Source organism: Aphidius gifuensis, linkage group LG3 (genome assembly GCF_014905175.1).
Source record: "Aphidius gifuensis isolate YNYX2018 linkage group LG3, ASM1490517v1, whole genome shotgun sequence".
Lineage (NCBI taxonomy): Eukaryota > Metazoa > Arthropoda > Insecta > Hymenoptera > Braconidae > Aphidius > Aphidius gifuensis.
The window spans coordinates 5775492-5792284 of record NC_057790.1 but is presented as its reverse complement, the minus strand read 5'-3'; the positions used below and the strand labels follow the sequence as shown (position 1 = coordinate 5792284).

At 24.4% G+C, this 16793-nt stretch overlaps 2 protein-coding genes across 2 annotated transcripts; one reads left to right on the top strand and one right to left on the bottom strand.

Annotated features, from left to right (window-relative positions):
- Nucleotides 1-106: 106 nt before the first annotated feature.
- On the bottom strand, nucleotides 107-15511 carry LOC122851666 (probable helicase senataxin). The gene is made up of 5 exons (XM_044151030.1): nucleotides 15467-15511; nucleotides 1537-2884; nucleotides 1055-1458; nucleotides 320-965; nucleotides 107-239 (listed from the first exon to the last, which is right to left on the bottom strand). The coding sequence occupies exons 1-5, from the start codon at nucleotides 15478-15480 to the stop codon at nucleotides 123-125; spliced, it is 2529 nt and encodes an 842-aa protein (XP_044006965.1). The 5' UTR covers nucleotides 15481-15511; the 3' UTR covers nucleotides 107-122.
- LOC122851668 (probable cytochrome P450 6a14) lies at nucleotides 11707-13614 on the top strand. Its single transcript, XM_044151032.1, is given in 4 exon segments — nucleotides 11707-12039; nucleotides 12042-12624; nucleotides 12691-13113; nucleotides 13195-13614. Coding segments are annotated over 4 exon segments (1500 nt in total). The 5' UTR covers nucleotides 11707-11709; the 3' UTR covers nucleotides 13359-13614.
- Nucleotides 15512-16793: the final 1282 nt, after the last annotated feature.

The following is a 16793-nucleotide window of genomic DNA, read 5'->3' as shown; positions in this document are numbered from 1 at the left end:
AAACCAAAGACTATTTATATTTTTGATGATTATTAAATATTAAATTAATAAGAAAATAATAGTACTGAAAAAAAGAAAACTTAACGAGTTTTACCTGATTATTTTTAAAGATTATTTAAATATTATTTTTTAATAAATATAAGATCTTTTAATTCTTCTGAATTGGTTTCGTGATTTACAGTTGCACAAGCTCCACGGTGTTCAGCATTAATCAGCAGGCTACGCCACATGTAATTGTTCTGAAATACAAAAAATAAAAATTATAAAAATTAATATAAATATTTAAGATTTTAAATGATAAAAAAATTATTATAATTACTCTGAATGAATTAAAATTTCCACACAGAATTAATGTATGTCTTGCTCTTGTTAAGCTGACATTCAAACGATTTGGATTAGCAACAAAGCCAAGTGTTTTACTCCTAACAAGAGACATAATAATAATATCTTGCTCTTGTCCTTGAAAACTATCCACAGTATTAATTTCAATTGATTCCCATTGTTCATACAGTTTTTTTAGATCACTTATTTCATTGAAAATTTTTTCAATATCATCAATTTCTTTAGTAGTAAAAAATTGTTGTGTATCAACTGCAGTTTCATCAACTGGAACTTTATCTTCAACATAAAAATCAATAAAAAGATTTTCACTTTTTTTTTCATCATGAGAAATTTTACTTGCAATTGCTTTTTTGCTCTTAATAAGTTTTTCTCTAATTAATTGTTCAATTAATTCTTGATTTCTAAATTTCAATATTCCTTTTTTATGTTTTTTTGATTTTTTATTTTCACGATATTCTAGACTTGGTGGTAAATCACCAATTGAAAGAATTTTATCAACATCGTTGATGATATGACCGCTACTAGCATCATCATCTTCATCATCACTTGAATCATCTTGGTGTCTGTCATACTCTGCCAACTTGTCATACTCAGCTTCTAACAATTCTGTTATTTTTGCATATCTAAAATAGAATAACATAATCATATTTATAATTAATAATTCAAGATAATTTATTTTTTATAATTAGAATATATAGAAATTAAAATTTACTTTGTATCACTGATGACATCATAGATTTCATGAAGTTGATGACGATAAGGTGTGATGACACTCATGCTTGGTAATTTTTCTTCTTTATTTTGTTTCGAATGATAATTTGTAATTATAACATCCAATATATTGACAATTATTTGTGCTTCATCTTTATTTATAAATTGTTTTGGACTCTCAAGTGAATTATGCATGAGTATTTTATAATGACACATTGGAAGTGGTAAAACATCAGCAGCATTTTCAATAGCACCACCATAAAAATATTTATTTGGCCAAGCTGCTATTTCATTATTCATTCGATACTGGACATTCAACATTTGTATTGGATTTAATGATTTTTGCATAAAGTACTTTTGTGCACGAGCAAATAATGATAACTCCATACCACAAACTCTTGCCTCCTTTAAAAATTAAAAATAAATTATTTATAAATTAATTTATAGCATAAATAATACAAATAAAAGTAATTAATTATTTACCCGAGATATAATTGTTGGTGGTAATTGTTGTGGATCACCAACGAGAATTAATTTTTCTACACCAAGAAGAAGTGGAATCAAACTTTCAATTTCTAATGATTGTCCAGCCTCATCAATAATACATACTGGTATTTGTTCTGTAACACCAAATATATTTTCCATTTGTCCTGTGTATGATGACATTAATGTTGACACAATTATATCAGCATTTAAAAGAATTTCATCTTCAGCAGCATGATTTCTAAATGATTCTCTTTTTTGTGATACAGATAAATTCTCCAATTCATTCTCAAGTGCAAGATTAATTAATGATACTTTTTTTACTTTTGGATCCATTTTTTCAATTCTACCAACTCGTACAATATTTAATGGAATACCTTTCTTTTCAAGATCACTTGCAGCCTCTAATAGCTTTAAAAGAACAGCATCAATTGCTTTATTTGATGGTGCACACAACACAATTTTTTTACGTTTTTTATCTTTTATTAATTCTGTAATCATTGCAATAATTGCTGTTGATTTACCAGTACCAGGCGGTCCTTGAATTAAACAAATTTTTGGATCTGGATCATCAACTGTTTTAACAACATCAGCCACAATTTTTAATTGCATGTCATTTAATTTTTGTTCAAATGTCAATGGTAATATTGTTCTTTTGTCAGCATTAGACATACTGTAACCAGAAAAATTTGGCTCAATTATTGATGAGAATAATGGTGAATCTGGTAATTCAGCAAGAGCTCGTACTACTCTTAAATTTTGTAGAATTGGTCTGACTGTTGTTATACTACATTGATTGTTTAGAGCAAATGGTATATCTTTTGTTATTATTGTATAACAACACTTGACAAATAACACAGCTTTTTGTTTGACAACACTGTCAACAAATCCAAATATTTTTGGTGTATTTAAATATTCAATATGTAACAAATCACCACGACATGGTATACTTTTAATATCACTGACATTCACATTGCCTTCTACCATAATTACTTTTAATTTTTCACCAGGTATACTTCTGACATTTTTATTACAAAAACTAGTTATTGTACCAATAAATGGTTTATATTTTTGTCTATTTGCACGTTTACATTCTGCATCTTCGTCTTCAATATCTCTCATCATTATATGATAGAATTCATAAATCATCAGTGGTTTCATTGTTTTATAATAATCTTCAACGTTTTTGTAGGATAATGAAGTTTCTACCAATTTATATTTATCACCAATTATTTGTGGTATTGTAACTTCATTTGTTGACACTTGTTTTTGGTTGTCAAACCATTCTGGTTCCCATTGAAAAACTCGGTGCAAAAACTCTGAGTTGAATGCATCAACTCTATTGAAACTAAAATTAAATTTACAAATAAAAAACACAAATTATATTTTTCATTCAAATAAAATAATTTTTCTTTTGTTTGTACTTATTATTAAAGTGAAATGATTTATAAAAAACTACATGCAACATGTTGCTTTTGCACACTAACAATCATTAATTTACAAAACCATTAATTAAAAAAATTATTTATTAAATAATAAATTATATTAATAATAAGAAAAATTAATTTACCTGGTTGGTGCCATTACTGTTTTTAATGTTTTTTTTTATCAATTAACTTGTTGATTATTTTTATTTAGCAGATGATCTAATTAAGCACAACAAAAGAGCCAAAAATAATACAATGGCGTGCTAATAATAATCATGATAATTAAACCGTTATTTTTTTTTATGGGTTAGTTTTTTAAGGGCAATTAAATCCCCTAGACTTGTCATATTTTTTTATTAATTTCAAATCAACTTTTTTTTAAAATCAACGGATAAATTATTTGTTTCACAAACAAAAAAATGATTATGATTATATTAATAATGAAATATAAAAAAGTATAATTACCTTTATTCTATGTAATAAATAGTTAATTAAATTAATATAATTTTTTATCATATATAGACCAATCCACTTGTACTGTTCACTTGGTGTTATCACTGCACTTGTAATACTAATTATGTTTAGATTTTTAGAAATATTGTAAAACTTAAATGAGTTAAATTAAATTAAATTAAATTTTTAATAAAAGTTTATAAAGAAAATTATGCACTGCCAATGTATAAAATGAAAAAAAAATTTATTCACATTATTACGAAAAGATTTTTAAATTTTATAATTTAAAATGTATAAATTGATATTTTAAAATTAAGTTTTATATGTATATTGTCGATGAACAATTGTCAATGTTTGTATCAGCGAGCGTTAACAATTGCACAAGAAAAATCTATATAACTTATTGTATAACTTTGAAGAATTTATTGTAATGTATACTCGACGGAGGGTGGTTGTCAACTGTGCTACCGAGTTATTTTTCTATACCCCTATGCCTTATTTCTTCTCTACTGCTGTTTAAATATTAAAAAATTAAACGCCGCGGTTTATTCAGCTAAATATTTTCCCCTATTTTAGCGGATATCAACTATTATTTTATCCCCTTAAAATGTACTTGTATGTGAATATAAAATTACTACTTAAGAAACATTGTATTATCGATAAAATATTTTCCATACATTGTCTCAATATTATTTTTCTATGTTTAGTAAATATATATCCACCTTTTAAAATATATACAGTCAGTATAATAAATAAATCATAGCCGACGTCATTTTGGCAATGTACTTCCCATTTTAAACACTGTATGCATACCAGTCAAATTATAATAAATTAGTTAATGATATTTTATGGAATTTTTCCAGGTGTATAATTTTTCCAATGTCATTTTGTTGTTTTTGCAACTACTGTATATACAAGATACCTTTTCCCAAGAAATATTTTCCGTGTACTATTATTTTTTAAATAATTAATGTCAATGACATTATCAAGAATTATTTTCATATCTCAATTCTCGTGGGTGTTTTTTTTTTTTAAAAATTCACGTAATAGTAAACGTCGTACAGTCATACAGTAACATACTCTCTTGAGAAATAATACTCGAGCTAACACAGTGAGTTGTAGAATAAAGAAATAAAAATTCAATACATCAACAATATTATATGTATATAGAAAATAATTAAGACATAATATAAAAATAATAATTATTTATGTAAAATGGCAAAAACAAAAATACCGTTTGAATACCGAGCTTTCGTAACAACAATTAAATTTTTATTGAAATGCGTTGCAATTTGGCCAGCAAGTGAAAGCAATTTTTATTCACGTTTTGGACCATATTTATATATGTTTACACTTATTTTTACAATGTTTGGAATTTTTTATTCCATGATAAGCAGCTCTGGAAGTATTGGTTTTTTAATAAAAACTTGTTTTTGGTTAACAGGTGACGCCGGTGTTTTATTCAAGGTATTGTTAAAATATTTTAAATATACAGGTATATATTTATATATTCAATAATTATATCTATTATTGTAAAAATAGATAATGACTATTCATTTTAATCGTAAAGAATTGAAAAAACTTTATGAGACACTTGTTAAACATTACGTAAAATTGCTAAAAGATCCAAATTTTGAAAAAAAAATTTTAAAAGGAATGTATTGTAATTTATTGCATGTACTTACAATATTATATAGTATAAATTTATTATCTTATTCAATCCCAGTGTTTGATATTATACGTCAATTTATTAGTGGTGTTCATCCAATACAATACAAAATTTATATTCCAATAAAATATCCTTGGTATCCAATATCAACACATGGATTTGCTTATAGTATACATTGTTTAATTGTATCTATATCATGTTTAACATTTCCATTTGCAACATCTAGTTGTGATGCATTATTTTTTTTATATATGATTAAAATAATTGGACATTTACGACAACTAACTTATGAAATGAAAAATTTTAATAATAATAACAATGATGAATATCATGGTTTTACTCGTAAAATAGTCATACGTCATATCAATGTAATGCATTATTGTCATCAACTTGAAAAAATATTTGGTCCTCTTGTACTATGGTTTACTATATCAAATGCTGTTTTTCTTGTTGGTGCAACGTATATGATTTCACAAGTATTTATAATTAATTTATTTTATTCATATTTAAATTTTTTTTTTTTTTATAATTAAATTTTAAATAAAATGATTGATTTTATAGTTGAGCCATATGTTATCATTTGGTGATAGAATACAATTTTTTATATTTATTATAATTAAATTATTTCAAGTATACACATATGGTTATTTTGGATCATATCTACAAAAAGAAGTAAGTATATATTTTTTTTATATATTTTAAATATAAATTATTTGTTAATAATAATTATAAACTTTAGAGCGAAAATTATAGTTTTTCAATATATTCTGTAAATTGGCTTGGAAAAAAAAATTTTATGTCATCAATTGTGATAATGTTATCACAAAAATCATTGTTTTTTAATATTTTCAATTTTTCAGTTTTATCTGTTGAATTATTTGTTGCAGTAAGTATTTTAATAATATGATCTATTTATTTTTTATAAGTTATGTATATAAAATAATATAATATAATTACTTTTACAGACTCTAAATGCAACAATATCATATTATTTTTTATTGAAAACTCTTGATAACTGACTACAAATTTTATATACTAATTTTATGTAGTCATTCGTATACTATAGCTTCATGTCTTATGGTGTAGTAGCTTGTAGTCATATGCAGTCATTGGTATTCAAACTGATGAAAATTATGACACATGCAAAACGAGCAATTAAAAGAAATTGAAAAAAAAAAACAAATATTTTATTGATAAATACTACAATATATTTTTTCATAAGTTTTGTTTTTCATAATTTTTAATTAAACACAATATAATCTATATATAATTTATAAAATACAAAAATCATAATAACAATTGTAGAAAAACAAATAAGCACAATAAACACTAACAGCAAAATTTATCATTTGTTTTTTTTTCAACAAGTACATAATATATATCTTAAAAATATTTTTTATAAAATTTAAATCTTGTCTTAAAAAAGTAGAATAAAAAATACTTGATATAATCTAATAATGAAATAAAAAATATAAATTTGTCAATCATAATTGTCATTAGGTACTGATGATAATTATTTGATAAAAATAAGTTTTTTTAAATTATCAGATTGTATATTTTCATTCATGTTGACATATGATCCACGAGTCTCTGCATCAAGTAGTAAATCACGCCACATGATATTTTCTCTAAATGCATGAAAATTACCACAAATAATCATTGTGTGTTTGGCTCTTGTTAAACTTACATTTAGCCTATTTGGATCACCAACAAAACCAATACCTCTACTTCGTACACATGACATTATAATTATATCTCGTTCTTGACCTTGAAAACTGTCTACAGTGTTGACTTCAATACTTCGCCATTGATCATATAGTTTAAATAATTTGTCGATATTTTTTAATGTTATCTCAGTTTCTTCTATCTCTTTGAGAGTCAAAAATTCTTCTTTTTCTTCTTCATCATCTTTTTTAACATTCATGTCTTGAATTTTTATTTTATTAATTGTTTTGTCAAAAAGAGAAACAATTATTTCTTTACTTTTAATAATTTTATCTTTTATTTTTTGTTCAAATAATTTTAGTTCATCAAATTTTGCTTTTTTCTCCTCACTTTTTATAATTTTATTATATAATTTTCTTTTTTTATTATTACGACAAATACCAAATGATGAGCCAATGAATTTTTTAAGAAATTCATTATTATTTACATAGAAATTTTTCTGCTGAGGTTTGTCAACTTGGTTATCACAATTTAATGACAATTTAGCAATTCCATTGATGATTTTCATAATATCATTTGCAATATTTGATTATGCTTGTTTATCAGCAATACCTTTTTTTTTTCATTAACTTTTTTGTCCAATTTTTGTTGCACTTTTTCACCAATTATTTCAAGATTTTTATTTTCAATAAATGGCATTGTTTCTATTTCATTTTTATTTTCAATATGAACTGATGGTTTTTTATTATTTCTATACCATCTTTTTTTATTTTTTTTGTACACTATTTTATCATTAATTTTTTTATCAATTAGTTTACTATTTGTATTATTTTTTTTATGTAAATTTAATTTATCAAATTCAGCCATCAGCAATTCTTCTATTTTTGAGCATCTGGAAAAATCAAAAAAACAATTTATATTTCTAATTAATAAATGAAAAAAAAAATGCAAATATAAAAAAATGTTAATTATAAAAATAAAATTACTTTGTAATAAATAATAATCATATCTGTGATGAGTTTTTGTTGATCACGATATGGTGTTACAAGTTATAAATATCCAAGTATGAGTGTTATAACTTATAAGTTATAACACTCATACTTGGATATTTATCAATCATTTTTAACCTTTAAACTCATCAACAATAACATCAAGCAATTTTAAAATTATTCTCGCCTCAGGTTTATTTGAAAATTCTCTAAAACTTTGTATTTCACTGTGATTAAATATTTTATAATGACACTTTTGTATATGACACTCAGAATGAAACTTTAATATTTAAAGTCAGCATTTTTAATTTCTCCATTATAAAAATGTCTATCAATGTCTATTTAGCCACGAGGCAATTGAATCAACCATTCGATAATGGACATTTAACATTAATATGGATTATTGAATGTATGTTTAAAATTATTTTTAGCTCTTGCAAATAATGATCCACTTTTTCGAAAATGACCCATGCTTGGAGAAACGGCGGAGAAATTTTTTTACCATTTCTCCACTTTATCGGTAGATTTTATTTCTTCGACAAATCAAGATATAATTTAGGGTATACTTATTGATATTATAATATAGGGTGAATAAAAAAAAAAACAACATCCACAACACCGTGGTCCGTTAATTTGTGTCTTTTTTATTTGTCGAATGTTCCGAATGTTTAATGTGTTGATCTACTGGTATCGGTATGCCATCCTTGTCAACTGAAATTATGATATCTTTATTATACTTATTGATAGATAAATTGATCGATAATTTATTTTCAGACAGCAATAGTCATAGAATACGACAGTTGTTTTTTTTTGAGAGGGAAATTTTAATAATTAACGAGTTGTCGTGTTCAATGACTATATATTGCTGTGTGAAAATAAATTATCGATCAATTTTCTGAAATTGATAAATCAATCGTATAATGAACAGATAAGTCAAATTAATCCCTTTTGTCAAAATTTTCATGGAAAATCAAAACTAAGTCGAGATAATCTTCAGCTTCTAGAATACTAATTGAAAATTTTTTTTTTACTCACTGGCTCAATGATAATTTAATAGACGTGAGGTGAAAAAAAAAAGAATTGTTTCAAATTCATCGACACGATGAGCAAGTACACGTATAGAAACGACGATAACAATGGCCCCGGGAATTATACAACTTCTAATTTTTATTAATAAAAAAAATAATTAATTAATAAATCTCGGTGGAAATATTTCTTCGTCGTTTCTCCGCCATTTCTCCACCTTTTTTGAAAATGATCCATGCTTGTTATTATTATTTACATTTTTTATTTTCAAGTGTACTTGGTAAATAAAGCTAATGAATTTATAAAAGCACTTAAAATGTATTTAATAAATTCTTAATTTTTGCAAATTAAATTAATCTAATTTTCAAATATTTTTTTATTAATATCAAACAAAAATATTACAGTATAATAATCGTAATGTCTAGTGGTATCTAGACATGACGATGAAAAATAAATAAAAAAAAATAATTTTGTATTTTATTTAGTTGAACAATTAAAGCACAAAATTTAAATAATTATTTTTTAATATTTTTATTATTTTTCAATTCTTAGAAATAGTGAAAAAAATAAAAAATGTATGAATTATTTTGTGTCCAATTAATACGTAAATTTAATTTGTATCTTTTTTATTTGTCGAATGTTCAATGTGTTGATCTACTGGTATGCCATCCTTATCAGTGGGTCCCAATTCCATAAAAAAAAAGGATCACGAATCCGATGGTATTTTAAATTCAAATCGTACACCGTATTTATAAAATATAATGTCAAATTTGAAATTGAAAAATAAACTGTATAAAATAAAAAAAAATAATAATGTAAATTAAATTTTTTTCACTTCATAAAGTTTTAATAATATATTTATTTTTAACCCAGTTGACAAGAGTATACCAGCCTGGCTCTAATATGTGCACATTTTATTGTTAATAAAACTTTATTGCGAAAAAGCTCTGAGGGAATCGGAAATATATGCTGAGAAAATCGGAGAAAAATGTTAATCAGTTTTCACAAAATATTCATAACATATTCGTCTTCTGATGAAAATTTTTATTTATATTTTTTTATTAATTAATTATTATGATTATTGCAGCTATTATCACTGTATAAAATATTATACAATTTATATAAGACTGGTAAATCAAATCAAAGGAATTGAATCATCGAGTGACTTCTTGCCATTTTAAAATAATATAAATTATTTAAAAATACTCATTGAATTGATTTTTGAATATTGTTATTCATTATACTTTTATAAAGCTATAAAAGAATTGCCTAAAAAAATTATATAGAGGCCGGTTTTTTCATCCACAATTACAGTTAACTAAGGATTTAAAAAAATTAACTAATTGTTATTTAACTAGCAGTTAATTTTTTAACTATACTAGAGAACTGTAATTGTGGATAGAAAAACAAGAGACATATGAAATATAAGTGAAGTAGTTGTAAGAAGTACATTCACAATTAATGGAGAAATAACGTATGAATCGTTGAAACAATTGTATTACACATACATCTTGGTTTAATCTGAAATGATGAATGTACTCGCTCTCGTTTCAATAAATCAAATAAATATTCAATTAAAATTATATAATGAATCTATGTAATATATTAATAAAAAAATTTACATTAATATTTTTTTCAATATTTTACAGTTTGTTTTCAAATTTCAAATGTGTCACTAAATATTATAAATACGATGTGCAAATTTATAAAATGTCTTTTTAACCGGTGGCTTTTTATTTTTTTTAAGTATAATCCTTGATGAAAATATTTCTCCGCCACTTCTCCACTTTTTACCGAAAATGATCCATGGTTGGACAAAAGGCGGAGAAATATTTCCACCAGGAATATTTATAATTATTTTATATTTTTAATAAATATCTTGTTTATACTTGGGAATCATCGAAATATATCATAGGCATATTTATTTCATCTCGTAATATCTTTAAAAAAATATTAAATGAAAATAATTAATCATTTGTTGACTGCCTTTATCATGTGATATCGCCATCCCCATCACTAAACTCGTAGAAATACTTTTATTATAAATAAATAAAAATACATATTATTATGTTTATTTTCTTTTATTTATTCTTAATTTTTACAAAAATAAAATGCTTCAATTTTCAAATATTTTTTTATTAAGGTGAAATACAAGTTGTTCTGGTTTACCAGTCTGTATGCTTTTCTATACAAAAAAAATACTATTGAAGAACAACTCGTGTTTCACCTTAATATTAAAAAAAAATAATAGTAATAATCGTAATGTCTAGCAGTGTTTAGATGTAACAATAAAAAATAAATAAACAAAATAATTCTATATTTTTTTCATTTAAAAAAAAATTTCAATAATTATTTTTCAATATTATTATTATTTTTTAATTCTTAAAAATACTAAGAAAAATTAAAAATTTATGTGCATTGAGAAAAAAATCTACTACGTCATAAAAAATTATAAATACCAATATTATTTTACCTGAAAAAACAATATTTTTTTTATCAACAAAATTGTGAATTTTTTTTAAAGACGTAGCTGAAATATTTTATTCATTAAGATTTAATTATAAAAGAAAATAATATCCCGAAAATATTTGCTTGACAAGCTTGTGATAATTATTTATCTGATAATATAAAATAATTCAAGGTCATAATTATAAAAATAAATAAATAAATTCGAATGATTTAAAGAAAAATAAAAGCGACAGGTTTGTCATTATTTTTTTTATTAAAAAAGAATGATATGAGATATAAAAAAATAAAAAGACGTTCAGTTTATCTTTGCAGATATTGATAATTACTTGATAATTACTGACGTCATGCTGCATCAGGTAGAAGCTACGCATTATATATTTTCATTGTTTGCAGTAATTTTAACTAATTGTTATATTCTTTTGCAAGTGAGAAGGTGCACAATAAAATTGTACATATAGTGTCTAAACAAGACAAAATGGAATTTCAAATACAAACATATATCATAGGATTTATTTTAATTATTTTGACAATATTTTATTTGATAACAAAAAAATTAAATTACTGGGAAAATCTTGGTGTACCTGGTCCAAAACCAGTGCCAATATTTGGTAATTTTACTAAATTGTTTTTGAAAAAATTAACAGTTGGTCAAGTGATTCAAAATATATATACAAAATGGAAACATGAAGCATTTGTTGGAGTTTACAAAGGTCACAGTCCTCAATTAATAATCAATGATCTTGATTTGATAAAAACAATATTAATCAAAGATTTTGATACATTTAATGGCCGTGGAATTGCTGTAATAATGAGGACATTGATCCACTCACTGCAAATATTGTTAATATTGATGGACCAAGATGGAAATTTATACGTGCTAAACTAACACCATTATTTACAACTGGAAAATTAAAACAAATGATTGAATTGATGGTAGAATGTGCTGATCAATTTGAAATATATTTATCAAATCAATTGAAAAAATCAAACGTCATTGATTGTCGAGAAGTTGCTGCGAAATTTACAACTGATGTCATAGGTTCATGTGCATTTGGAATAAATATGAATGCATTATCAAATGATGAAAGTGAATTTCGTACAGTTGGTAGAAAATTATTTGAATCAAATTTTTATACGCTAATGAAACGTTTATTTAGGGAAATTTCACCACAGTTGTTTACCTCTTTAAAAATAAGCCTAATAGATTCAAAAATAAATAAATTTTTCATAGATACAATTAATGAAACAATTGACGTTAGAAAAAATAATAATATTGTTAGAAATGATTTAATTGATTTATTTATTAATATTAAGAAAACAGAGAATAATAATGAAATTCAATTTACTGATAGTCTAATGACTGCTCAGGCATTTGCATTTTTTGTTGGAGGTTTGTAAAATTATTTATATTTTTTAATTATAATTTATATATAATTATAAATAATTTTATTTTTAGGTTTTGAGACAAGTAGCACTTTAATTTCCATGTCACTCTATGAACTTGCTATTGAGCAAAAAATACAGGAAAAATTAAGAAACGAAATCATTGAAACATTGAAGAATAATGATGGACAATTAAGTTATGATGTTATTAACAGTATGAAATATCTCGACATGGTAATGCAAGAAACCCTGAGAAAAGATCCACCAGTTTCAACGCTTATTAGGAAAGCTTGTAGATCATATAAAATACCAGAAACAAATACGACAATTGAAAAAGGAACAAACGTTAATATACCAGTTTATGCTATTCATCATGATCCAAGCTATTATCCAAGTCCAGAGAAATTTGATCCTGAACGTTTTACTGATAGTGCCAAGGCCCAGAGACATCCTATGACACTTTTAGCTTTTGGGGATGGTCCTAAAAATTGCATAGGTATTTATTTTTATTTCTCTATTTTTTTAAATAACCAAAAAAGTACTATTAATCATTTCGAAATATTATTTTTATTTTTAGGACTTCGGTTTGCTGGTTATCAATTTAAACTAGGTATTATTAAAGTTTTAAAAAATTATATTGTCAAACCATCAAAGTCAACAGTGGTACCATATGAAATTGATAAAGGCTCAGTTATTTTAACTCCAAAGAATGGTATTCATCTTGTCTTTGAGCCGCTTTGAGATTGTTTAAAATGCACAATTATTCTCAAAGATAAAAGTAACAGTACATCATTAGTATAGCAATAATTATTATTATAATAAATACTAATATTACATGGAAAATATAAACACTTGAAAAAATTGCTGAATTTAAACTTAAAAGTCTACGTTTACTGCCATTATTTAGTAATTGCATAATCAATTATTGTTATAGCTAGCAATACATAAACAAAAATGTTTAAAATATCAATGAAAAAATTGCTCGTCTTGCAAAATACTTCTGATATTTTTTTTTTCCACCTGGTTATATCAATATGATATGAAAATGGTTTATTTTTATAATTTCTTCTTTCACATCTTATAAATAATTCACGAAAATGAGTAATGTCACACTTTGTTTAGAAGTTGTGGTGAATTATGTAATGAAAAGAAATTGAAACAAATAAAATGAGAATTCGAAACTTTAAAGGTAATAATATGTTGGTGTTGTCTTGATATTAGTCATGATCTCACTAAAATTTCATTGGAAAATATTTATTAGTCTTACAAGATTTTCATGTATCTAAGCTAGGCAATTTTTTTGAAGAAGTTCTTTGATCAGGCTGGCCTTAATAAAGAGAAGTTAAGGTTTTCTTCATCAATTCTTGATCAGGCTGGCCTTATTAAGGATAAGTTAAGGGTTCCTTGATCCAATCTTGATCGAGTTATCCTTAATCAAGAATCTTGATCAAATTTCGATCAGGCTTCCAGTGTTAAGGGAACATTGATCAAGTCTCAATCAAGACTTGAAGTCAAATCGGGCTAGCCTGACCAGATTTCCACTCGGGATCATATTTATAAAGAAGAATTTTTTAAAAATACTAAAATGAAAATAAAATATTCCCCTAAAACGGAATGAATGGAAATGTTTGAATTAAAAATAAAAATATTTTTTACCCCTGAAAAACGAAATGAAAATGAAAATGTCGAAGTAATAAGCAACAATGAAAAATGTTATAAAGAAATTAGAATGGATTTTTTCGATCAAGGCTGCTTCTAAAATTTCATTAAGTTTATAAATTAAGTGTTATTCAGAAAATATAATGCCTAAAAATTTTTTCGTAGAAAAATTAATAATCAAATATATATATATTAGTAATATGATTAACAAGATTTTGAGGGATGGAATGGCTTATTAAGTAAATTTTTTTACTATGAATTTTGACAATTTAAAAAATAAAACACAAGCTTAACCATATTAATTTATAAAATTTACATTTTTTTTTTCCTGTAGTTTTTTCCATGAGGTGTTTTTTGAATATAGGAATCATGATTTCGGGAAAATTCTATTTAGAAATATTTTATTATGAACATGAGTAATTTTGAAATGAATGTTTAATTAATTAATTGGGAATTGCATCACAGAAATAAAAGAATCGAAAATAAAGTGATCGAGACTTTGATGAATAAAGTATTATGGGTAAATTATGAGAAGGGTTTTTTAAAAGACATAAGAAAACATAATTATAGTTTGCTCTTTTCGTAACTGAATGATTAAGTTATCAAAAATACTCAGCCATGAAAAACTGAATAGTAAAATAAAAAATATTCGAACTAAACATCCACAAAAATGTCATAAAGAAATGAGTTTTGCTTCAACAGTGGCTGTACGAATTTGTTTAAACTCTATCTTTCTTAAAAATTGTCTTTTATTCGTGTGAACAGAGTGTTGGTTTTTTTCAAATTATTACTAAATAACAATGAAAATAATTGAAACATAAATGTGAATTACTATTTTTAGAAAATAGCTCAATGAATAATGACATCAAGAGAAAGTATGACTGTGATAATATTTTTTAAAAAACTATCTTCTCATTTTTATAAGAAAAACAGGCGCGCGAAGCGCGCCCAGTGATCTCGTATTTTAAAATTATAGACATTCAAAGGAAAAATGCCATTATTTACTAGTTCATATAAATAATATACTTTTCTTTTTGCTTATACTTGTTATTAAAGTGAAATGATTTATAAAAAACTACATGCAACATGTTGCTTTTGCACACTAACAATCATTATTTTACAAAACCATTAATTAAAAAAATTATTTATTAAATAATAAATTATATTAATAATAAGAAAAATTAATTTACCTGGTAGGTGCCATTACTGTTTTTAATGTTTTTTTTTATCAATTAACTTGTTGATTATTTTTATTTAGCAGATGATCTAATTAAGCACAACAAAAGAGCCAAAAATAATACAATGGCGTGCTAATAATAATCATATAGAATGTATAAATTGAGATTTAAAAATTAAGTATTATATGCATTGTTAATGAACTGTTTGTATCACCGAACGTTATAACTTTCACTAGAAAAATCTATATAACTTATTTTATAACTTGGAAAAATTTATTGTAATGTATACTCGACGGAGGGTGAATATCAACTGTGCTAGCGAGTTATTTTTCTATACCCCTTATGTCTTATATTTCATCTCTACGGCTGTTTACATATTAAAAAATTAAACGTCGTCTATTGAGCTTTTTCAGCGGATATTAACTATTATTTTATCTCCTTGAAAAGTACTTGTATATGAATATAAAATTATACTACTTAAGAAACATGGTAAAATATTTTCTATACAATGTCGCAATATTATTTTCCTATACACGGTGAGAAATCCACAGAAAATATTACAGTAGTATAGTAAAAATCGTGGCCGACGTCATTTCGGCGAGTACTTCCCACTTAAACACTGTATGTATACCAGTCAGCATAATAAATTATAATATAATAGCGGATGGGAATTTTTCCAGGTGTATGTTTTTCCAATGTCATTTTGTTGTTTTTGCAACTACTGCATATATACAAGATAATTCCTTTCCAAGAAATATTTACCGTGTACTATTATTTTTTAAATAATTAATGTCAATGACATTATCAAGCATTATTTTAATGTCTCAATTCTCGTGTGTTTGTTTTTTTTTTTAAATTCACGTAATAGTAAACGTCGTACAGTCATACAATAACATACTCTCTTGAAAAATAATACTCGAGCTAACACAGTGAGTTGTAGAATAAAAAAAATAAAAATTCAATACATCAACAATATTGTACATGGAAAATAATTAAGTACAATATAAAAATAATAATAATTATTTATCGAAAATGGCAAAATCAAAAATACCATTTCAATATCAAGCATTTGAATCAACAGTTAAATTTTTATTGAAATGCGTTGCAATTTGGCCAGCAAGTGAAAGCAATTTTTATTCACGATTCGGACCATATTTATATATATTTACACTTATATTTACAATATTTGGAATAATTTATTCTATGATCTGTGATTCTGGGGGTATCGATTTTTTTATAAATAGCAGTTTTTTGTTAATAGGTGGGACCGGTGTTTTATTAAAGGTATTGTTAAAATATTTTAAAATATATATTCATTAATTTTATATATATATTCATT

Coding starts and splice junctions, on each gene's coding strand:
- LOC122851666 (XM_044151030.1), bottom strand. Junction 1,459..1,536: donor CACCAACAATTATATCTCGG/GTAAATAATTAA, acceptor TAATTTTTAAAG/GAGGCAAGAGTTTGTGGTAT. Junction 966..1,054: donor GATGTCATCAGTGATACAAA/GTAAATTTTAAT, acceptor ATTCTATTTTAG/ATATGCAAAAATAACAGAAT.